This window comes from Dermacentor silvarum, chromosome 6 (genome assembly GCF_013339745.2).
Source record: "Dermacentor silvarum isolate Dsil-2018 chromosome 6, BIME_Dsil_1.4, whole genome shotgun sequence".
Taxonomy (NCBI): Eukaryota; Metazoa; Arthropoda; class Arachnida; order Ixodida; family Ixodidae; genus Dermacentor; species Dermacentor silvarum.
The window spans coordinates 132,259,338-132,284,983 of NC_051159.1; the positions used below are offsets into that span (position 1 = coordinate 132,259,338).

General features: G+C 48.2%; 1 protein-coding gene across 1 annotated transcript in view; it reads right to left on the reverse strand.

Moving 5' to 3' along the window:
• Positions 1 to 25,646, reverse strand: part of LOC119456900 (uncharacterized) — a 76,055-nt gene that overhangs the window by 19,965 nt on the left and 30,444 nt on the right. The window contains exons 4-5 of the mRNA XM_049669125.1: positions 5,715 to 5,916; positions 1,540 to 2,633 (exon numbers count right to left, since the gene is read on the reverse strand). Of these exons, the coding sequence (XP_049525082.1) occupies positions 1,540 to 2,633; positions 5,715 to 5,916 (1,296 nt within the window). The remainder of the gene's footprint in view (positions 1 to 1,539; positions 2,634 to 5,714; positions 5,917 to 25,646) is intronic.

Here is a 25,646-nt window from a genome sequence, read left to right on the forward strand (position 1 = left end):
GCGCTTACACGAGCCTATGCGGTAGTGTGTCTATAATAAAACGCATATGCTATTTCACACAACCGCAATGCTTGTTCAGGTAATAGGAGCGAATTCAGTGCACATATATTCTCATAATATCAGGATGCGTTAAACCATAAAACCAAATTGCAAATAATTTTGTTCACACAATGTCTTTTAGATGTAACTTGCCTTAATAAAGGTTAGTAACACAGACCGTTAGTGCCGAAGAACGAGCGCACCTTGGCCCGTATTCACAAAAAGCTCATGCGCTAGGATTGTTCGTAAGAGAAAATTCTAGCTTAGGCGTGATGACATTACTAGCAAAGGAGGTCGCCCAATGGCAAGATATACTTGCGAACGAAAAGCTTTGTCAATTTGACCCTTGTTGCTGAGCAAGAATTTTAATGTGTAAGCATTCTTTGGCGAGTACCCCCCAGTAAAATCTTTCTGTCACGCGAAAAGTGTAACGCCTTGTACCCACACAAAAATGTGTAATTTGCGAAGTTATTACATTTAATCGTTCTAATAGTGTAAATGTAGATGACTGGTAGCTTTAACGCGACAATGAACAATTGAAACAAAAAATAAAAACATAAAACTGATCAGAGAGAATACCCATATGATCAGATTTATGCATACCCATAGGCAAACATTGGGCTCCGTAGAAAATGCATAGGGAAGCCTATAGTAAGAGTGGACCAAATGAAATTTATAGGTGGGTCAACTAGAACTTTGGGGTGTGGCCAACATAAATTTGGGAGTAAGCCAAGTTAAATTTGGGAGCGGGCCAACTTGAAATTTAGAGGTGCGCCAACTGAAATTTGGGGGCGGGCGAACTTAAATTTGGGGGTGAGCCAACAAAATTTGGTGGTATGCTTACGTATACCTAGACAAGTACAGTGGAGTTTCGGCATACTTTTTTTCCCAATACAGCAACCCGCATGCACTGACAGTTCAATGAAGATAAAAAAGCTGTTTATAAACTCGATAGGGAAACAGCGCAAAAAAAAAAACACGACAAGAAGACAAGAAGGGAGACACACACCAGCGCTGTGTCTCCCTTATTGTCTTCTTGTGTTTCTTTTTTCTTTTTTTTTTGCGCTGTTTCCCTATCGACTATGTACCGACTAGCCCAAGCCTCTACGGTCTGTTTATAAAGTATCCTAAACCTCTATGAATTCTCGTAAAGAGGGAACCGCTGTAACACCAATGGAATGTCCTTTGCCGCCGATTGCATATTATAGCAATAACGTCACCAAATAATGCTAATGGCGGTAAAATAACTCTGCAAACAGGTAAACCAGCACAACCCAACGGCACCGCAATAGTGTTTTCTTTCTTGCGTGCCATAACCGAATATCGGTAAGAGCTATAATATGCAACTTGAATAAACATAAGTTAAAACGACATGATTTCGTAAGATCCGGCTCTTCACACGAGTCATCGCATTGCCTTTTCCCTCAACAGTGTACTTCTGTGGGAGCTCTGCTGAGCTTTCGATGCAATAATGAAGGTCAAGTGTTATCGATCTCTGACCTTGACCATGAAGTAGTTGACGAACGGGCTGCCCTCGTTCCTGTTGGTGCCGATGATGACGTCCACGTCCGCAATCTCACCACGCTCGATAAGCGCTCGCGGGTCGTCCGGGAGGAACTCGTCTCCGTAGGAAGGGAAGTAGCTGGACGGGTTCAGCACGTTCAGCTCCCTGTTGGCCGCCATCAGGGCCGAAGCGTTGGCCCAGCGCAGACACTCGAGCACGTGGTGCCGCTGGCTGGACAGGGTCACGTTCTCGTCGGCGCAGCCCACGGCCTCGGCGAGCAGCTGGACTCGCTCGACGCCCGCCTTGAGGCTCGCCGGCTGAAGGAGGTACGGGCTACCGCTCTGCAGGATGGCTCGCTTGAACAAGCCGCGACTGAGCGGCGACACCATGTGGAAGCCGACGGACATGGCGCCGGCGCTCTGGCCCATGAGGGTCACCGACTCCGGACGGCCGCCGAAGTGGACGATGTTGTCGCGGACCCACCGGAGCGCCGCCAGCTGGTCCAGGAGACCCATGTTTCCCGGCGCGTCGGGGTGGCCCGCGCTCAGAAAGCCGAAGACGCCCAGGCGGTAGTTGGGAACCACGACCACGACGTCGCCCAGGGCTGCCAGCTGCGTCCCGTCGTAGAAGAAGTAGCTGTTCCCTCCGGTGTCGAAACCCCCGCCGTGGAGGAACACGATGACGCTCTTGGCGCCGCAGTTCTCGATGGTGTTGCAGTGCAACGCCGGAGTCCACACGTTCAAGGTAGAGGCAGTCCTCGGTGCTGTTGGAGGCGTCGACGGTGATGTTCTTGGTGCACGAACGTGTCGTACTGCAGGCAGGGAAAGGGCATCTGCTCCGCATTGTAGATGCCTTCCCACTGCTTGGCCGGCATCGGCTTGCGGAAGCGAAGTTCCCGCAACGGTGGCTCGGCGAACGGAATGCCCAGGAAGGTGTCGATGGGCTTGTTGAAGAACACGTTGGTCCGGCCCATCACGTACCCCGATCTGGTGAACACCACCGGGTGGTCCTTGGGGCGAATCCCTTCGGCGGTGCGGAATTGCAAGGCGGCCAACAGTGCCCCGAGGAGAATCGCTGAGATCGCATTCCTCTGTACGCGGAAGGAAGAAAGGGAAAAACGTAAAGCAGACCGGACTTAGTAGCGGGAAGCATTTCTGTGCACGACACGCATATACGAACGCCACAGGCGGAAGAAAGTAACAAAAATAGTCTCGGAGAGACAGGGAGTAGGCCGGCCGCACACGCTGTCGCGTTCCTCTCTTCTTCATTTTTGGTACGCAATTTGAGGAAGCGAGCATATACGTGAGATGGGTTGCCGTCCTTGTCTGTTCGCGTGTGTTACAACGTTGCTTCTCTTCATGGTGAGATTCGAAAGGAAGCGCAGAGTACCGTCTGGGAGAAACAATAAAGCCGCTGCGTTTCAGCTCATGGGGGAAGGACACGAAAACTCGGTTCTCGTTCAGCCAGCCAATTTACGCGGTGAATGGCGCCTCTCAGAATGCGAAAGTACTTTCGAAACAGTGTGGTTTTATACGTTGCGGGTGTTCGCAATTTTATCGGCAATATTTGCACCGTAACAGCTCACGTTGAAATGCGGCAGTCCAGAAAATACAGTGTTTTCATTGACGTCTTCCGAGTGATCTTGCAACTTTTTGGACACTTGTTCCGTAAATGGAGAAAAAAAGTTACGTAGTCTGAATTGAAATCAATGGCTATCTTAGATTTTAATTGATATATAGCGTTATACCATCGTCGGCGATATTAAAATAGCTCAGGATTGCAAAGTGCTTAGGATTCCTAAATTATTGCTGAAATCAAATCATGCAATTACTGTATACTTGGGAGACGATGAATAAGAGCTTGGCGTATTTTCCAGTCTCAAAATCAAAATTACACCCATGCCTTCTTTACCAAAGCTGTAAACATATAATTATGACCTCTGACAAGAAATAAGGCGGAACGTCTTTTAAGGTTTGAAACTTTCGTAAGTTATGGACTGCGTTAAATAAGACTGGCAGCTAAGTTAGTCGCAACCATTCAAATCTGCTAGCACTTTATTTGAGGCAATATCAGGCACTATACATAAGGCGACCTCTCACAAGTGAAACAGCCTCCTGTGCCACGACAGTATACCTGTAGTAATCATTAAACTAATTTCACTACACTCCATTAAAAAGGCATCTCCCGAAGATCTGCATTTACCAACGTACTGCGTAAACCAAATAAACCCAATGCCTGTAAATTTCTCAATGCCATCACTCCATGTAATCTTGCGCCTCCCTCAATTAGGTTGTCCTTCTACTGGTACCCATACTGCTTCTCTGATATGCCACCGTTTAGCTAGTCTACGCATTACATGACCTTCACAACTCCATCTATCACTCTTGGGAGAAAGCCTTTAGCTATAGCGAACTTCAAGTCGTCCAGAACATCATCTTCCCGCATTCGTTCTCAGGTAAATGATATCATAGCGTATTCATAAAGCGTCACAACTGGCTGGTATGAAAGCGGAAGCAGAAATTGAAGGAAGACAAAATAATAATAATAATTTAAGCATAATTTATAACGTACACTTTTAGAATGGCAAATAGTCTTATCTTAGAGCAAGCCGAGACTTGGTATCTAAGAAATTACGCAAAAGCAGAGAGAGTCTCACACCAGTTCTGCTTAAGTCGGTATTGACGACGTCTTTCAAGACTAGTAAATGGTTTGTTTACAAAGAACGATCACGCTGTATTAAAGTGCAAGAAAACAATTAACCGGGCAACTTTCCGGCACGAGAACTCACCAAAATGGAGCTCAAAATGAGATGAGTCATTTACTCAATAATAAATAAATAAATAAATAAATAAATAAATAAATAAATAATAAATAAATAAATAAATAAATAAATAAATAAATAAATAAATAAATAAATAAATAAATAAATAAAAGTTGGCGGTATACGTGATTCCCTCCTGAACGTATGCAAGGAGCGTAACCCCACCAGTCTAGCCTAAACTATATTTCGCCACCCCTTTAATTTGAACACCACAGAACTCTGGAATAGCCATGCACGGCATTTGTGCAAGGCATTCACCGTATTAACACTGTGTTGGCTGAGCGTTTATCAACGGTCTCGCTAAAACCTACGCGCATGATCATGTGAGCCGTGTCTGCTGTGCATGTAACCTCGCGGAATAGGCTGCATCGTAAATCATCCAGATGCATTCGATCTGTAACTGCGTTGCATCTACACAAGCCGCGCTCTTAGCACAGACACCTTTTAGCCGACCTGGGTGCGTTCCATTAACCTTACACTCACGTCATTTTTGTTCACGCATTGTAATGTTTCATGCTGCCCCCCCCCCCCCCCTCTGTAATACCCATCGAGGTCTTTAAGGGAAAAATAAGTGATGATGATAATGATTATTATTATTATTATTATCTCAGCTATGTCTGTAAAGTTCTTTTTTTATTTTTACATAACTTGTACGCTGCGTATTCAAGCTAAGACCAACTTCACTTTTGAAAACTTACCACAACAGGCGTGTTGGTTGCGCATATAGTCAACGAGTATCGATTTAGAGTTAGTAACTGTCGAGCAAGAAAGACTTGATGACTGAACCAATTGATTGCTATCAAAATTATTATGCTTTACTGCCTGTTTTTTGACGTAGCGACCTCAAGTGTGAAGGCTGGCTTAACGCAATACGACTTTGTCTTGTGTCAGTGAACTTGTCAAAACAATAGCAAACACTTTGTATGCGAAAGTCGACCGAGCCATTTTGGAGCACTCAGCTAACGGTCTTATGACTTTCGGTCTATCTACAGGTGACGTTAGAACAAACAAGGCCAAGTTCATTTTTGTTAGATAACGTTTCACGGCCTGCCACTATTAAATGTATCTGAAACGCGAATGTCATCATCTGGTGAGAATTAATATGAGACGAGTTAAAAACAGCGACTGCCGTTTCGGCGTTTTAAACTCAAACGCTCAAGAGGCAGGACGTACAGACAGAACAAGTAGTCAAACGAAACTATAACTAAGGTCTTTCCACGGACGTTTCCTTTCCACGTTTACTGCGGAAGACACTTCCAGGTTATGTGAGCAGCAAATTACCATCGCTACCAGCAGAAAAAAAGAAGAGCCCCAAAATTTATCTCGCAGACTAGAAAGGAAGAAACTCACTCCAAGCACTTGCATAGTTATCCTCGCTCTCGACGCGTGCATCGTCTTTCACCGTCAATGAAAGCCTGAAGATCAGTCTCTTCTCATCTCTGCACTTCCTCCAGAAGCTTCGGCACAATATATTCACGAAGCTGCTCAGCAGCACACACCGTTGGACAGAACGACGGAGAACAAAGTACGCACAGCGTGATGGCACAAGCGTTGGTCACTCGTAATTTTCACTACGGATGAACTCCCGGGTGCGAATCTTCGATGGCACCGCTCAGCGTCGAGATGACGCAGCCAGTTCCACTGGCGTCGCTGTCGGTTAAATGTGGCGAATATTCACGCCACCACTGAGATCACCGTTGATGTCACCAAGGAAAGTCGTTGCCTGCTGACGCTATACTGACAAGTACCGTCTCCGCCGCTGAATTCACCGGCGAATGTGGACTCCACGGTTAATGATGACACCTGGGTGTGGACGCCAGAGGACGCGCCGAACAAAAGTGATGACAGTGGCACCAAAAGTCCATACTAGTTGGCGCCCAAACACACACTAACGCGCGCACGGAGAAGCAGTTTTCGGGAGTGGGTGTGGGAGCGACCGGCGAGGATATTATCCGAGTCGCCGAAATCGCAGGAAGCCGCGCTTGTGTGTGCGGTTCGGTCGCCGCGACCAGGGAGAGTGGAGAAAGGCCGCCGCCTGCCGCCAGCCATCCGAGTTGGGGGGGCGAGACCCACCGGAGGGGGTTCCTCCACCCGAACGCTCTTTCCCCTCTGGAGGGGAAGACGCGGTGGCCGTGTCCGCAAGCGGCTGCTGGAAGGGCGCTGGGCCGGCGGCGAGGGACACCTTACGCTAGGCCGTTCCGTCGTATATACGTAGTACAACGTGCTGAGAAAGCGGACGAGCCCAGCAGCAGGAAGCTTAAGTGGAAGGGGTGCATTTTCTGCACCCCTCCCGCCGCTGGTGGGACATCCTGTCCGCGCGCCCCCGTGCAATCACGGTTAGCGGGTCACTGCTGCCTCGCTCCAGCTACCGCCGTTAAGATGCGTGTTGCGGTATATACGCGGTGTTCTATGGCGTGCTGCTCCCGGCGTTCCGATGCTCCGCCGAGCGCGCGATTCGCCACGCATTCACGCGTCGAATCCGCGACCCGCGCACTGTGATAACTTCGTCGCTGAGCGCTGCCGAGAGAAGAGCTGTTATAATACTCTATGGAAGCAGCGAGAAGGCGTGGATGCGTCTTGGTGTGTGCGCGCTTCGGTGTTCCCGGGCTTTGTTCGCTGGGCGGGGTGGCGTCTCTTCTTTGTCCTTACCTCACTCGCACGGCCGCTCGCGTCGTCATCACGGGAAACTGTTACATAAAGAGATGATCGCAACTGTGTTGCGAAATTACAGAAGGACACTGAACTTATTATCTGTTCTTGCTTCTGTGTTACGGCGGGCTAATGTCAGCGACGTAGATAGTGCGCGTGGGGTGCTATGACACCCATTACTTGTGGGTCGCACAAAGGCAAATTGTGCGAGGTTTGTTTCTATACCAACATTTGGATCATCCTAAGATTCTCGCTAATTGCTACAACTCAGCTTCACCCTTTACGATGATTTAGCTGGGTATTAACTTGGCGTATACATTAACGACTATATGATGCTCATTAACGCCGCTCTAGAACTATCTAAATGATTATTTATTAAACACGTAATTTATTGCTGCTATATGATTTGCTTTATAATTATATTGCTGTTTCGTTAGAAAATCTTATTTAGTTTTTCGTGTATTTTCATGTTCCTTACATTGTAATTTCTGCATTCTTCGACGCTGTACCTCCTGGTTGCATTATTTTTGGTTTCCATAACTTTTCGTCAACGTTCCCAATATACAGTCTTTGATTATGGGATGCGTGTATGAACTTTCCATTATGGAAATCGCTAAAGGGACTGATGGATGGAATAAACTGCAGCTTTAGTTTGACTCACTGATTACCACGACGCATAGCTCTCTCACCTGTTTATGCTTTTATGGTGAATATGGAGACATGAAAGCATGTAAGGTTCATTGCAGCCATGCAAGTAATGGTAAAGAGAAGCCGATTCTAGTAGATTGTTCAGCTTTACCTGGAAAGCATCGCCACTCTATTTCCATTTTCTCTATATACTGTCGTTGCTCTTTCTTGCACTTGTGCAAGTTACGTTGCCACTATTTGCAATAAAGTGCTACATTCACCCTTGCACCTGAAGTTTCGCGTGTTTTCTTAGATCTTCACGGCCTGTGCCTCAAATACCTGCCATAGCCTGCTGCCACGGCGGCCGCCGGTACATCCGATTCAGCGGGTGGTTGATTACACCTCGAATTGCTTCGACTCATGTACTGAGAAGCGCAGCTTATATGTATGGTATGTTCGGACAGGTCATACAAACGTACTCATTGATGTATGCAAAACACGCAACACCTCTCCAAATGTTTGTAAGCTATCCACACCATGCCACCCCACATTGACTAATACCAGTCTTCATAGAATCCAACAGTGAGCTAACCGCGCAATTCTCTTTCTTGTTTCTTTTTTTCTTCAGAGCAAACCTTCAGTGCATTGAAACCCGCATGCGTCTAGGCTGACACAATGAAGCCAGCTTACTCCTACCAGCGTCCTCCACTCGGTTCCTACGCCGTTGCACGTGCTACTCTCTTCGAACGACGGCTGCATAAACCCACACACAAAGCGAGGCGCTCGGAGGCCTTTAACCGCGCCCGCCGTTCCTTTTGACAGCGGCGCCTCGAGAGGGAACCGCCTTTTTGTCTCTCGGGCGCCTCTGGCAAGCGACGCTTCCTGCGTGGCGCAAGCAGTGGAGAAAACGTCGCTGTCATCGTTCAACACTGTAACGTCAATACCACCTCCCCCACGTCTCCTCCATTTCACTTCTGTTGGTCGCGTATGGACGGCGGTGACGCGCGACACACACACACACACACACACACACATATTGCGTACCTGCGCTTGCATGGTTGTGTGAACTCAATCACGCTCGCGATGACAACACCCCGATTGCCCCATCGGGTCGGCCTCAACCGAGCGGGCTACATCCTCCTCCTCTCGCGCGATATAACGGAACACGCGTTCGTTCGCGCGCATGCGACGTGGGCCGCCGCGACCCCCCATGATCGAGTTGTGTGCAGTGCACGGCAGGCGTTGCCTCTGGTCCGACAGACGTCATCATTTGGGCCCCGACAGTGCTTGAGCACCGCTTCGCAGAGCTAATAAAACATATATCTAACACCCGGCTTGCGTGTTCGATGTGCCATGCTCGAGACTGTGCATGTGGCTTGCACGTACACGTGGTTTTTCCCTGCTCGTAGCTATAGTGTCTCTCGAGCCCAGGTAAGTGTGTCCTGCTATATGCCCTAAAGGTTTATCGCGCGCTCTAGGCGTAACTTTAGAAATCTGTAAAATGCGAGATAACAAAAAAGTAAAACGTAATTCGAGTCAGTCACGTGTCGACCTGATACCCGCGACATATTTCAATAATAGTTGAAGTCTTATATTTGTGCAGCCAAGATTACGCAAAATCAAAACAAAAATAAAACCATTAATTTAAATTTAAATTGTGGGGTTTAACGTGTCGAAACTGCACAGTGGGTTCCGACGGACGCCACAATGAAGGGCTCCGGAATAACTTTGACGACAGTGGGGTTCTGTAACGTGCACCTGAATCTAAGTAAGTACACGGGTGTTCTTGCATTTCGCCTCCACCGAAATGCAGCCGCAGCTGACGGGAACCGAACCCTCGACCTCGTGCTCAACAGCAAAATGTCATAGCCACTGAACCACCGCCGGCGCGCGGCCACCTTTTTAGAACACTTTAACTTTGCACCAAAGACAGATATCGCCGTTCTGTAAACACCATTTCTCTCAGTCGACGTGGACACCAGGGGCCGAATTCACAAAGCGTTTTGTTCGTAAGTGCTCTTCGCCATTGGCTAGTCGCCTTCACTAATAATATGTCCAGCATCAGGATTGGCTGAAATTTTCGCTGGCAAATAATTCTAGTGTACGAGCTTTTTGTGAATACGGGACCAGAATTTTTGCGTCGTTTTCCCAGGGGTTCTCCCTCCCAACCGCTGGTCGAACAGAACGCTGTTTAGCTAAGTGACCTGAAGAGAACAGGTGCGTTTAACCTGATATCGCCGCGATGTCCATCTCGAAGGTCTTTCCGGGGCATCGCTGACCGCAACTGTTGTGTCACTCACGCAGGCAAGTGAATGACGCCTACGACCTACTACACTGTGGCCAGGCAGATTTGAGTGAGGAAGGGTGAGCAAGAACGAGATCACTTTGATGTCGCAGCAGTGAAGACTACTGTCGGCGACGTCGCTACTTTGTCTTGGACATTGACGGGCAGCCAGATCGTGTCGACGGCCGCTCTTCTCGACAGAGCAAGCTTCGAACGCTAGCCGGCTACCTGATCGGCGCATGCAAGGCTAATTAACAATATACAGACGTGGAGCTGCTTTGCGAGGTAAAGGCTGAGGCAGCCTGTCTAGCTCAACTCTACGCGATGTCGGTCGTATGTCAAGCTTGTCAACCTTCTTGTTGACGGCACGTTCGTTTACCCTTACTCTTGTTGAGAGTGCCATCTACAGTCGTGGACTCCAGAGCTTCACTTTCAAAGACCTTCGCTGGTTAGGTCAAACTGATAAAAATTCAGAGCCCTTCCCCTGTCGAGAAAATGGGGGTAAGCGAAGCTTGTGGCAAGACGACACTGTCGCTGGCGTCCCGCTTCGTTAGCCCTAAACTCAGGGTCGGCGGCTCTTTGCTGACGTTTGGCCTCAACATCGCGCTCCCGAAACTCGTGGTCCGCGGCTCTTCGCTGATGTTTCGCCTGGGCTTCGCATGCCCTTACGAAGACGACAAGCATCGCTTACCCCCATTTTCTCGACAGGGAAAGGACTGGCGATTTTGTCTCATTGGGTCTCACGTGTGCCAACGGTAGTTCAAGGGCGCGTTACAGGTCCCCAAGCCCACAGGGGTATTTGCAATTGAGCTTGGATCCTTTCTGCACTATCACCAGGATCGGCCCACACGACAGATATATGTGCCATTGAGCTCGGACCCTTTCTGCACTGTCACCAGGATCGGCCCACTTTTCAGCGTGACACCACCACCACCACCGGCGAAACATGAGAGCCTATAAAGCTACGCTTAAAAAACGGCAGCTTCCTAGATACGTCGAAACATGGGCTGCGTGCAGCGGTTCTAATCGCTCCAGGCTTAGTCAAAGCAGGCACTGGGCTATGGCTCGAGAGCTTGTCGAAGAAACCGGGTTGGCGAGCATTTACACAAATCATCTGCCACTTCGGTGCAACGGGGCCTCAGAAAGCCGAATTCGGATGCTGCTTCTGTTAGATGCACTTTGCCATAACGCGTTCATTCGGACATGAGTTGAACTTTACAGGAAACTGAAGAGGTCATCTTGAGGGCTTGCTACTAACGTAAGGGTGACCAAAACGAAAATGAAATAGAAGGGGAAATAATCAAGCACACGTGATGTCAGCGCTTGTGTTCGAACCTTTAATATGGAGCTCAGGTGTGCAAAAACATTTTGCCACACGAGGACGACAAATATATCGAGGTTTTGCCGTTTAACGCAAGGTCTGCACCACTGCCACCCTACGTATGCGCAGTATCATTCTCGTTAGAAGCATCGGCCGCAATACTATGCGCACCTCCGCCATAGTGAAAACGTGCCTGGCACACTGCAACGTAAGGTGCTCCAGTCACCGAGTTATGCAGCGTGCAGCTTGCGCCAAAGAGAAACAGACAACTTTTCACGACTCAGCCTTCCACAGTGCAGTTCCGTGCACGTGTCAGTGGGTTCGTGCCGCCATAATAACCCACAAGGAAGCGGAATTATTAAACAATATCAAACAAGATTGCTTATACCAGTGGAAATTGCTAAATTTCTAATCAGTTATAATCGGGCACAGGTATCGTATTTTGTTATCGTCATCGTAGAACGATGACGACAACAAGGAATTTATTGCGGCAGATGGTTCATTGGCCCAGAGCGCTAAAGAGGGCGGAGGGATTAGGAAGGAAATGTCAGTCTGGGCGGCCGTCGAGAAGTGCCCACATACCGATTACATACTTCGAACGATGCCCGACTTCTAAACAAAGGTCTAAAGTGCTCTTAAGACACTGTGGGACCCTGTAAAAAGATGGCCCACTCCTCGATGGCGGCCACTTGTCCTGAGTACTTCCATAAGAGAACCGCTAAGTTGGGTCACTTCCATAGCAGATGCTTGATTGTCGAGGCGGTCGCGACGGGCAGCAACGGATCCGTTTCGGGTATTTGCTCTTCACGGAAAACGAATTGATCTCGCTGAAAGAATTATGGGCATTCATTTGTTAATGCATCGAACGGATGTCACCAACCTGGGCCAGACGTTTTGAATTATTTATTCCACTACAGCAGAGGTACTCCTTATAGTAGAGTAAATAAAGTATACGAGAATAAAGATGCGAACTATCAAGAGGACGCCTCACTATACCCTATACACAGTTCATCACACATTATATAAAGTATGAGTAATATTATGCTCTACATGAACACTCCACACCTCTCGCACTGCTAACTCAGTACTTCACAGAAACACACTCAAGGTCAGGGGCATAATTCACCAAGTTTTTCATCCCTAAGTGCTGTTTGCCATTGGCCGACCCCCTTCGTTAATGTATTCAACATAACAATTGCCTTGTATCTGCCCTTACAAATATGTTATAGCATAAGAACCTTTTTCTGCGTTAATGTGGGCGTAGTACCATAAGACCATAAGTTCATGTACCGATATTTGTCAGAAAAGTTTGTAAAAAGCAATATGATTTTAACTCTACATTGACCATGGACATTATTAACTCAGTGCTCTAGAAACTTCAGAAGTGTAAGGACACCGCTTTTCTCCATTGTTTCACACATGGTGAACGAATCAAAGCGGGTGTAATTAGGTTATATTATTTAAACAAATACTTTACTCCCGCTCTGCAATGCATATACGCACACACGGAAAGAATGTCGCTAGCTAGGTCCTTGAACCAAAGCCCTCCATATAGGGTCAACAGTGACGGCAGCCGGAAAGGCAAGAAAAGAAAAAGAAACCGTCGACCTCTCATTTTCGTACTGCATCGCTTCGGCTTCGTACACCTGGATACGGTTGGCGAAGTCCGTGTATAGCAATGTACGGAGGACACAACCCCCAGCTTTGCAATGAGACAGTTACCCCCCCCCCCCCCCCCCCTGCTATAGGCACCCCCGTCTCTGTCGAATTTCTCCTATCCGGGTCAATGCCGACCAGCGCACAGTCGGCAGCAGAACAAAACGCCTTCATCGCTCCACTGAACGCCAGCGTCGAGAAAAGAGCGCGAAAAGAAAGCACAGAATCGCGAAGCCAATAACGGCGAGCGGCACGTCGTTATCGTACCTGGCGATCGCTCCAAGGATTGGCCACTTTCCTTCGTTCGCGGCGGATACTCCACGAACCGATAGAATCGAAGGAGCAATAAAGAAAAAAAAACCGTGAAGTACCGTTTAGCAAAGCGTATAGGAATAACGACCAGGGGAATGTGTGGGTATGCCGAGTGTCAGCTCACTCCTCTGGTCCTCGCAGACCTCCCCAGACCAAAGTCAGTATAGGCGCCGATGTGGGCGTGATGGGAACCCTTCTTCGAGGCGCCGTTCGACGGAGCCGCCTCCTTTGTACGCAAGGTCAACCCGCGATGGCTATATTTTGTGTTCTGCGACGCTTCGTGTTTTAAACTCGCAAGGTTTAATGACTGCGCGGGCGCGCCTTTGGCTTATTTTACTTTTAAATTCATTGAGTAGACAGCGATCGGCGCAGGTTGAGCCGGGGTATATTGGCAAAGAAGTCCCATCTAACGGCGGTAACGAGAGAGAATGTATAAGGTTTGGTTGCGCCAGAAAGTGTGCTGCAGAACGCATTCGTGCGTTCCGCAGCACTGAAGACCTTTGTTTATTTGTTTCAAACGAGAGCCCCCACAGCTCGATTCCTCCAGGATTTCCGCGTCGCGAGGCAGTGTTGCATGCTCCGTCGAATTTACACCGGCGGCGTCCGCACACGCCAGACACTGTAGCCATACTCGTGGCCCACCTCGATGCCACAAAAACTTCCGCCACTACTGCGCCCGATCTGCAAACTGCCTAACGGGAAGCCAAATATACACGCACCTGCTCTGCGGCGCAACCGAAGCATGGAACGGCGCGTTACGCGTTAGGAGAATCTAACCTCGCTGGACAAGTGGATGCCCTCATAGAGGTCTACCGACTATCGTAAAAAGAAAGAAAGAAAGAAAGAAAGAAAGAAAGAAAGAAAGGAAGAAAGAAAGAAAGAAAGAAATTATTGAGAGAGTGTAGCTCGAAACACTAGCCTGACTCACTCACGCAAGGGGCGCCTATTCAAGCCGGAGCTACCACAGTGGATTCTGCGTCCTATGGCGAATCCTTCCCTTTCCCCAGATTGTGCACTTATTATTGCGATAGCAATTATATGGACACTTCAACCGGATTTCTGCCGTCGCCGTTGTCGTCGCCGTCGCCGTGAGGTTCCCTATAGATAAAATCTTCGCCGCGCGCCGTATGCCCGAGCGGAAGCATGCGGGGACGCGCGCTATCACGGAGAGCGAACGCACTCAATCTCCCACGCGCAAGCAAGGAAGCGGGAAGCGAGCGCCGGAGGGAACGGGGGGGGGGGGGGGGGGGGGGGCGCATTTCTACTCTGCCAACAACCGCGTTCGTCGCTCGCCCCGCACCGTCTCTTATCTCCACACGGCTCTGACCTTTATGCGCTGTGCATTCGCCGCTCAGTTTCCGTTGAAGCGATAGACCGCGCGTACCTTCGCCCGCTGCGGCGTATATGCGCTTGCTGCCAGCGTTTTGACAGTCATTGTCTGCAGTCATTCAGTGTGATCTACTCGTGTTTGTTTGTGCGCGCTCACACCACGCTTATTCATTCAGTTAGTAATAGTCGGGCCACATTTTCCAACGCACGCTACACATGCAATGCTGCCCGGATCGGCAGTGCAGCGTGTAGCTACAGGTGTGTCCCTTCGCACGCGCTGCCCACGGGCAGCGCTTCTCATCAACACCACTGTTTCACACGCGCCTTCTCGTGGTCATCGAGTCTCTCTTTATGTCGGTCTACTTACGCCGCAGCACACCTGCTTACTTAAGACGTGTTATACGTCGACGCGACCACATACAAGGAACACTCCGGGGCGGTAGTCAGCGTTGTTGATCACCAGCTTAGGGAAATCAATTGCGCTTCGATCAAAGGCAACAACATCCTCGAGGCTGAGGAAGCGGCAATCGCACTCGCCATCACCCACCAGGGTGAAGAGGCCACTACAGAAATACTTACGGACTCGCAAGAAGCGTGCAGAAGGTACAGCAGTGGACGCATATCCACTGTGGCCATGCGCATACTCAAGACGAGAAAAATCACCTTCTCGAGATGCTTCATTATGTGGACACCAGGCCATGAGACTGTGACAGGGAACCAGCGTGCCGACGCCAACGCCCGAGCATACGCAACCGGGGGGCGTACCACGACGCGGAACTGGACACAGTCACCAGACGCTATGGAGCAATTTTAGAAAACCAAAGAGCCCTAAGGAGGATCTACCCCCCTCCCCACAAAGACCTTAGTAGAGAGCAGTCGGTCGCCTGGAGACAAATGCAGACTAATACATACCCCAATCTGAGTTTACTCAGCAAAATCTATCCGGCAACATATGGCAATAAATGCCCGCTATGCGGGGAGCACGCTACACTTTACCACGTTACATGGGCTTGCCAAAAACCAAAGGTAGCGCCAGTACACAAAACACCAACACCGGAGCAGTGGGAGGCTGCGCTATCCTGCTCGAAGCCTGAAGAACAGCTCAAGCTGATCGACAGAGCTCGCAAGATGGCAAAGGCCACAGGGGCCCTGGACTGAGGGCTCCACCTACGCCGGGAAACCTCCTTTGTGAAAATAAAGTTTTTCATTCATTCATTCATTTATCGTTGAGCCACTTGTCTCGCGCGAACGCCACTTTTTCCAACAGCTGGCGCGTGCGTCAGGTCGCATAGCAAGAGCACGTGCGTGTGCGAGCGCGTGCGTTTCCATTAGGCCACGGACGCAGAAATGAAACGCGCGAATAATAGCCAAATTTGGCATTGTCTTTCGCGTGCGTGACGCACGCGTTCCCATTCTTCCCAAGGTCACTTCGGGTCACCGTGTTAGACCGCATCGTCTTCGGAATCGGCCCACATTCCCCAGTATTTTCCTTGTAACAGCTGACGCTACGCAGACGCTGTTCGACATTATGCCGCCTTCGGGATCGATTCAGGCAACACAAGGCCTCTTCACTCCGATTCATGACGTGCATGCTACCATGGCCCGAAATTTCCATTGCCAAACCTGACACGACGAAAGCGGTGACGTCGAAATCACCGCTGCTTACTCGGGAGCATTCCCATTAGATTCTATGGCAGTCGGGCCGGGTAGCATGACGTCATGGATCGGAGGGAATAGGCTTTGTGCTATCTAAGTGGTGTTGATTCAAGTCGTAAGAGAACAGGCTGCAACTTTTTCTTCTTTTTTAATCCGGAGTTCAAACAAAAAATTCAGTCGTCAGGCCGTCCCCATCATACCATCGTCGTCGCCGTCGTTGTCGTCTTGCAGTTGTCGTCACACACACGCTTGCGTCACACCAGCTGTTGTTCGCCGCGCGGCTTCACCCGACCACTCGGAGAACAAGGACGCCCCCACTACATACAATGAAATCACTAAACACTACTACCTACAACGTAGAGAGTTTAGCACGCCACACCGCATGCTCACTCGAGCTCAAGCGGTTACTCTCAGAATGCTACAAACAGACACATACCCCACGCAAAACAGACTACACCACTACATGCCTGAGCTCTACGACAAGTCTTATTGCACCAATTGTAATACATTCCTTAACGTCTATCATTTACTCTGGCCGTGCTCGCAAGCTCACATAAACTCCGAACCGGACAAGCGCAAGTTTGAAGAAGCAATCCGGAGCGAAGAACTCGCTCCCCAACTCTGGGCCGTCCAGCAGGTCCACGACGCTGCCAGGAAGCTCAACCTCCCGGTTCCGTCGTGGGAGACGCCCGCTCCATGAGAGCCCCAAAGCTCTCGTGGCCTGCAGGACCTTTAATAAAGTTGATTTCCTTCCTTCCTTCGCCTTGCACAAACACGTTTGCCTATTAAGTAATGCTTTATAGAAGAACCCCAAAGGATACTAGATAGCCTGCAACCCGCGAAATGCTTCGCACAAGGTTGATTTCCAAAGTGCGTTGGATGTGTATGTTGTTTTTAAACCTTCTCTTTCTTAATCTCCCATAAACCGAATCTCGGCATTCTGTTACTTTTTTTTCCTTCGTTTCTTTTAAAGTCGACCCCGCGTTTTCTTGAGATAAATAAAGCAAAACGTAACATATCAGATATACGCATTATTCGCACACTGATTCTTATAGTATTCCGCGCAATAATTATCATAGTACCTTATAGTACTCAGGCAAGCTGGCGACGCGTCAACTGTGATAATGCTGACGAGAGCTGCGTAGCATCCACCGAGACACGCACCGCCACGTGGGTAAAATGGTGAGGCAACATCCGAGCGACCTTATCACACTTCGTATGGCACGCGTCCGACGACCTAGATGCGATCATCATTCTCTTCGCCGATCCGTAATTCTGATTTGTTTCCAGTTAAACATTGTGGAAGGAGCTCCAGAGTAAATGGCACGTCTTCTCGTCGCTTTGCAAAAAGCTTGCGAAACGTTTTCAGTATCATGCGTTTTTTTGCGTTCCTATTGACGTCTTGTTTAATTCAATCAAAAAAATTAAATACAGTTACATGTCCTGCACGAATATTTCAAGGGGTAGTCCCGTCACGTAGGACCCTCAGTGTTCTTTCTCGTTCTGTCTTTCTTTGCATTTCCTAACCCCATTTCCCTCGCGCAGGGTAGCAAACTGGACGTGTGTCTGGCTGACCTCGTTGGCTTTCCTTCAATTCTGTATCTCTCACGTGTAAATGGGGGACACGACGCGCATAGACCAACGAGACGTCAAGTCCTTAGAAAATGAGCGTGCCTTATTGGTATTACTGAAGTGATAGTATTTTTTTTAATGTGCGGCTGAATAGCCCTCTATCCCAAAACTGTAGCTAAACTGCGCACTCGTTACGGATGCTGTAGCAGAGCTCTTCGAATTAATTTAACGTACACCCCATACGACATGCAACGATAGCCGTTTAGGCATGACAATTCACCCGTTATCGTACGCGAGTGACCGCACGTGTACATGACTGACGGGTTGACGCTTCCTTACTTTGATCGTGCGCGGATAAGTTTTGTGTCTTCCTCCTATTCTTCCACTGCGCGAACTTTGAGACGCTAGAGGGCGTTTGTGTCACCCTCCTCGTAGATAAAGAACATGTGTAGTATACCTGATTAAATCAAGCAGGCTAGGTGACTATTTGTCGCCACCCCGTTTCAAAGGGGATGCCAATAAATCATCATCATCATCATCGTGCTTCCTTGTCTGCACACCCGCCTTTTAGACCCATTAATTCCTACAAAGTGCTCATTAACTTTCACTCGTTCCAGGCTAAGCAGTTACTACTGTCTGGGTTTAACAGCGAGGAGTTTGAAAAATAGTGCAGATTACTGACAAGGAATAAGAACTTCCACGACGGAGCTGGAGAAGGAAAGAGTAAGTTGTGAAACGGTGTGGTTATCCGTTCTAACCAACGTGCTGCGAACGGGACACACAACAAGTGCGCTGGATGCCGCGGCGCATCCGACAGTGCGATCGCGCACGCGCATTAGCGGGAGCAGCGCGCGGAAGATGCCGATGGGAGAACACCGAGGACACCGAGGAATGCTGGCAGCGCAACTATTCTCTTTCACTCGATCGCCTTGTCGCCCGCGTGGTGCGCTGCCCTATAAGCTCCACGATGCCGCGAGCGACACGCTCCACTTTCCGGGCCAGAGCGGGCGCCGACAAAGCCCCCCCCTGAAGGCTGAAGCAAAAAAAGAAGAAGAAGAAAGAAAGAAATACCGAGAAATAAGTGAAGAACGACTCCTTTCCTTATCGCAAGTTCTCGCGTGTAATCTTCCTCGCGAATCTTCAATATACGAGGCAGTCGGCCGTCTCCCAGCGTCGGTGTCCTTTTCCTCTGCACACTGCGGGTTAGTTTGCTTCGCCTTTGTTTGTGTGTTTGCCGGTGTGTGAGCGTATGTCCGTGTTCGTGTGTGCGCGTGTGTGCGCGCGTGTGCACGCCTCGTGGCGGTGCAGGAATGGCTGCGCGAAAGAGCTGAAGGAGACGGAAGTTATCTACAGGACTGGCGCTCGAGCGGCGCTTTTCAATCGAAAGCCGAAACCTCATTTGAAGGCCAAGAAAAAAAGAATTGGTGGTCGCTGAGTTCGACCTCTCCCGATCCGCCGCCTTGCGTAATGGAACGCGGTTGATGCAACGACCGATATTGTGGGGCCTCCTCGCCGTTCCGGTGCATTGCTTTTCCAGCCAAATATCGTACGTGTCCATGGCTATCTTTTCCGCAAAGGAGAAAACATAGAGGGCACAACGCTGAATCATTGCGTACTCATTTGCTAGGGCGGGCTTGGCAGCAGTACGAGTGCTGTACGTGTACCTCCTGAGCAAACATAAAGATTTTTAACCTCCTTAAACCCCTTGTAGACTATATTCCACATTGTTTTCAATCCTTCTCCAAGTTAATCTAAGTTAACTCGAAAGTGAGCACGTAAAACTTTCATCCCAGCCTGCAGAGCTGTATGGAAGCGGTTAAGGCACAATCTTGCCGTCAGCGTTCGAGAAAGTTGACAGTTGCATCGCCACAGGTGACGGAAATCACCCACGTAGTGCGTTTAAAATACCGCGAGTTGACAGGAAAATGCAGGAGGGAGCGTCCACATAGGAGGGGCTGGGTGAGGGGAAGGGGGAACTAGTTTACACAAAGAAAACTATATTTTACAAACGCAAACATGAGAAACCGGTCATTTTCTCCTCGTACGTGGTCTTCCGCATCTAACCTGTTGTAATAAAGAAGAGAAAACAAGAATGGGTGTCGGTAATAAAAATCGACTCGAAAAGTGATTACGCCCTTCCCTCAAATTTCTTTGCGTCTCAGAAAGTTAAAGCCAAACTTTTCTTGCGAACCTTGCCGGACTTTTGCTGAACGTGGCAGCTCCTGTCCTGTCAAATAGCTATCACACAGACAATAAAAGAATCACGTGTCCGATTAATTGTGTGATCGAACATCGGTGCACAAGCACAACACCCCCATGCTCTAATCACGCGCATACTTCTGTCGTGAGAATGCGAAATAGCTCTTTGAGACGATTGGCGAGCCCCATTACAGTGCGTGGCAAGTGCGAGATATATGCGCGCACGCCACTTTCCGTTAGGCCACAGACGTGAGAACGAAACGAGCGCATAATAGCCAAAACCTTACCACTGTATCTCGTGTCGTGCTTCTCCCAGCATTTGTTTCTCCTCGCCATCCTTCCCTCGACAAACATCAAACATCGCCTCCGTCCTTGCGACGTCACTACGTCTACGTCTCAGAGTGCGCATTAGCATTTGCACGAGCTGCTGCTTGCATTTCGGTATAAGCGTGTCAACGGTGTAGTGCATAAACATAAACAACGCAGGATACTCAATTCCGGGATCTTACGTGCCAAAACCACGATCTGGCTATGCGGCGGGTCATAAACATTGCATGACTTTAAAGTTGTGACCTGTGCAGTCCATAAGCAGTGCACGGCATTACACGTTGCATAGGATGAGAAAGAAAATTCTACGCATTGCGTTTACTTTTCTAACATTTAATGAACTGCTTCCCGGAAGCTTAATTCCCTTCAGACCGATTAACACATGTGCGTTGGATCTGAATAATTGCCTTCTGATTTTTACACAGAGCAAGAATACCAACAGGAACCAATTTTTTGAAGGGGTACACTCGACCTTAAGCGTGTACTGAAAGCATGGAAGTTTTTAAAGGGTACTCAGGGTCTAAGACAATTCGCGACTTATTATTATTATTTTTTTTTGTAGGCGTTGACCTGAACGGCAGTCAACAGATCTACTCTTAAACGAGGTCTGACATACGGTTGATATGGTTACCTTGAGTACCGATGTGTGGCATATACAGGGTGTTTCAGTTAACTTGGGCCAAAGTTTAAAAATATGCAAATGCTACGTAGCTGGACAGAACCAAGGTAATGTTGTTTTCCGTCGCTTGGACGTACTCAGAGTATTTTTTGCGTTCCGCATAATTAGATAATTAAACTTAATTAATTGATAAACTTCTCAAATATTATAATTAGATAAAATTTGTCAATGAGAAAATTGTAGAGCGACATGAGAAACTCCCGATACAGCTTTCAGTTGCTCAATACGTGCTACAGAAAAGTGTTTTTCCGAGCGTGAAATATGTCCGCGAATACACGCGAAGTGCCTCGAGCGGCTAGTCACGTGGCAATTTTTGCGTGTATTCCCGGGTAATTAGGCGGAATGCAAAAAAATAATCTGAGTATCTCCAAGCGACGGCAAACAACATTACCTTGGTTCTGTCCAGCTACGTGGCATTGGCATATTTTTAAACTTAGGCCCAAGTTAACTGAAACGACCTAGTGTATACACCACGTGTATACTATACGTATACCAGGTGGTTCTGCGATGGTCGACTTTAAGGAATTTTTAAAAATCGCCGCTTGCAGACAGCACAATCCTAGTCCTTGACCTGGTGTACTCAAAGAGGCGGACATTACTTGCACGACAAATCGAAGTACCTAATCTATTAATTAGCAAAATTCACTAATTAGTATTCTAACTAATTACATTACGTTACATATTGCGATTTACAAATTTTATCTCGTGAGCCTGCAAGGCATATGCCCTTGAAAAAAATTCTGTAGATGACATCATTTTCGAGATGTGCACCATCAAACTTGCTGTAAGAATGCACTGTCGTTCCACTTACTTAAACAAAATGCCATTTTATGCATTGAAGCACAACAGTAACTGTACTACCGATGTATTTCTTCGCGAAGTTCAAGAATTAATATCTCGAAAGTGGTGTCATGCTAAGAATTCGTTCCAACTCCCAGGCTAAAGTTATTAATTGCAAACTGTACTGTAATGTTTTAGTTGAAAATTGAATTGGTGAATTTTTGTTATTTATTAAATTATGCATTTCGATTTTTCGTCCAAATAATGTTGTCACAAAAGACCGCGTACTCAAAGCGCGCGTGGCGTGTCACGCAAGCCAGCGAAAGAAACACGCCGGGCCCGCGGCAGCTTCAACAGAGAGGGAGAGCGTATACGCCTCAAACAGCCGACGCTACCAGCGGCGTCTAGACGTCTAGAAGCATAGACGAAGCGACGGTAACGAGAGAGAGAGAGTGAGAGAGCACGGGCGCGGAGACACCTTCTCACCCGGCGAGTCGAGAGAGAGATTACTACAGCGTGAGCGTGCGCCAACAGGATGAGTCATCACCCCCCCCCCCCTCGACGACGCTCCCACGGCGGCGGTCGAAGGTGCGAGAAAAGACTAGAAGATTCCCAGGCTTTGGCCATGCTACGGGAACACGACTCCAATAGGAAGGTTCGAGAACCCCGGCGGAGAGTATAAAACCGCCGTGCGAGAATCAGAAGGGGGACCAGACCGCTCCGGTAAAGAGATGAAACATGACGATCTGACCGTCTGCGGAAGAAGGGGATTTCCCGGCAAGCTAGTCGACGAGTTCATCGAGCGTCTGCATTTCTGGAAGAAGTTCCTTCTTCTAGATTTGCCCCGAGCTACGCCGAGATCGTCTGACTCCAAGGCCAGCACGGGGAAAACGATTGTACACTTAGTGTTCCTATTCATTTTGTACTTTACGTGTTGGACTCTTAGTGCTTGTCGTTAATTATTTCCTGTGTTTTGTGAATACCCATCTGAATTGTATTGTGTTGTGTCTAGCCTAAGTGTGCAAGTGTGTGTGTAACTGCCTTGTGTGAATAATATATTTTGTTGTGTTTTGACAACTCTGGGCTCTGACTCGGTCTGTGGACAGCAACCAGCGTTCGCTGGCGCACCAGAGGGCCCATTTTTAATTGTCCTTGCTTTCGTGGGATTATTTTCGGAAGCTGATAAGTTGGCTTTGGAATTTGGTCCGGCGTCTGCGCCTCCTTCACGGGGTCTATGACAAATGTCAGCATGTTTGGGCAATCGAGCCCAAGGAATATAATTGTGCTATCTAAAACATTAAATTATGGAGTGTTACGTGCCAAAACCACGATCTGATTATGAAGCACGCCCTAGTGGGGAACTCGGGTATAATTTGGACCACCTGGGGTTCTTTAACGTGCACCTATGGGTGCGAAATGCAGAAAACATCCGTGTACTTAGACTTAGGATGAGACGGCGAAGAAATGAAAGTTCCATCTTGTTTTAATGATTCAGGACTGCACTAAATGGTGTGCGAAAGTAATTTTGATTAGAAATGATTGACTCCATGAAGCTACCTTCAACATCGAGCACTGCTGTATGTTGAGCATGTTGGTACTCTAACTACGAAAACATCTTTAGCGCCAGCGGACGAGGTCGGACTAACGGACAGAAGCCCTTAATCCACTAACACTGTTGGTTGATTTGCCCGCAGAAGGAGCACTGCGGTTTTACATATCCAGCTTGAGTTCTCGAACCAACGCACAAGTTGGATATATAAGCCTAGATCTAGTAAGCCCTTGTAACCGTAAAACTCCGCCCATTCGAAGCTTGTTAAAAGGAGCATTGTCAACGTATGTCTTTACACAGGATTTACGCAAGCCTCAATAATCAGTCGGAAAGGTTCTCTAAAGCAGGCGTTCCGAAGTCCTTGCAGATTTCTGTAGCAGGGAGGTTGCTGAAAAGATGTAGTGTGGAAAATAGCACTCGTGACACAGCAAATGTACAGACGTAAAAAAGCGAGAGGTAGCGGTTGCGCCCTACCTACACAGGACGGCACACTGTCTTAATAAAAATTTGCTAGTCGTCTGAACACAAGAGTTGCTACTTCAGCTCCAGAAAAACTTAGCAGAGTGTGTCTGTTGACATAACCGCGCCGAAAAGCTGCCAATGAATGTTCCTAGAGTCATCTGAATCCTTTTGTGGATTGAGAAGAGGCAGTGGTGTACGAGTTGCCGCTGTCCTGCGGTAAGATGTACTATTATGAGCAATATGAAAGGGAACACAGGAACGCGTGGCAAACAGCATCGAAACAGACTCGGAGCGATACGCGGATGGCGCTGTGAAAAACAAAGGGGGAAAGGGGGGCGCTCTTCCACTAACTGTTGGCACTCCCACCACGCTGGCATTTCTACAAAGCAGCAGTTTACGTCATTTCGCCGATAATATGGTATCGTCCGACAGCCGATAAGACGGTAATCGTCGCAGTGACTTACACCGATTCATTTTCTTTTCTGTCATTCATTCTTTTTTTCTTTTTTCCTTCGCGCAACCGCTTGATAGTACTCTTAGACCAAGCTTGCCCTGTATTTCAAACCGATTCTTTATTTGAATCGACCCACCCAGTTGTCAGTGACGCAATATCTAACAGTGTTATCCCTGTCTGCTAGCGATGCGAAGTTCCGCACTTTGCAGACGCACAGCGGGAGTGCAAACACTTGTTAGAACAGCGTCCCCCTTTCCACTTTGTTTCCGACGGCGGCCGCTGCGTATCACCCATAGCTGGGTCTGAGGGTGTTTTCTACGCGTTCCTGTATTCCCTTTCATATTGCTCATAATAGTACACAGGACAGACAGGACGATGTCTTAATGACCGCTGAAGAGAGCATAGATTAAATGGGAAGAATTATTGTGACGGTCATCTGCCTGTTCACTGTCAGGAATGCGGCTGCGCTCCTTTGTTTGGCGATTGTGTGGTCCTGGCCAGGCACAGAGATGAAGATGTACGCGAGATTATTGATGCACGCGCTATCAATCTGAGCGATCAAAGCTGTGTAAGCGCTACGTCTATCGACCTGCTAGATAAAGAAATGACATTTTTGGTCAGCTTAGTCTGACATATTGATCAGGTGTGACGCTACTGTGGGTGGTGTATAAAGGTGGTTTCTTCTGGGAATAAAATTGTGGAAGTTAGTGCATTGTGTTGTCAACGTCTTCCTTCCCTCCCCGTCCGCTGGCGCTAAAAAAAATGTTTTCCAAGATCTAGTAATACTTCACGTTTCTTTATTAATGCTGTAAATTCAGTCTTTGAAGCATCTCTTGTTGTTGCATCCTAACTCATTGCTAAAAACACAGAAAATAAAGCACAATGACACTACTAAGACATGGAAGCATCGCTAAAAACATACACGACAAAGCGAAAACGGAAAAAGCGAAGTAAAGACATTTTTATTAGTTATTTATTCAAGTAAGTACTGCGGAACTTTACGGGACGGGAGGAGGTTCCACACGTATGGGGAACATTCACCACATTAATGTTGTAGAATGCTGCAAATGTACCCACTGCAGAATCATCGTAAAATAAACTTCACCGTTGAAAAAAAAAATATGTCCTCGTTCGGGGATCGAAACTGAGACCCCTACGTCAACCTCCTGATTAGCACAGACGTCAGAGCTCCTGCCCCGGAAACGACATAGGTGCCGAATTTGATATCCGGACAAGGACGAATTTCCTAACTGCGAATCATGCAGTCGTTACCTGATGATGGACAGGTGAAATATTCAATGCTATTCAGAGAGCATGTCGTTTACATTCGGATAATTCAAACGTTCCATCGGATTTTAGGCAAACGTTTAGCACTGAGGCAGAACAGCTTCCCCCGCCGCCCTCGCCATTCTCGTCAAACCATAAC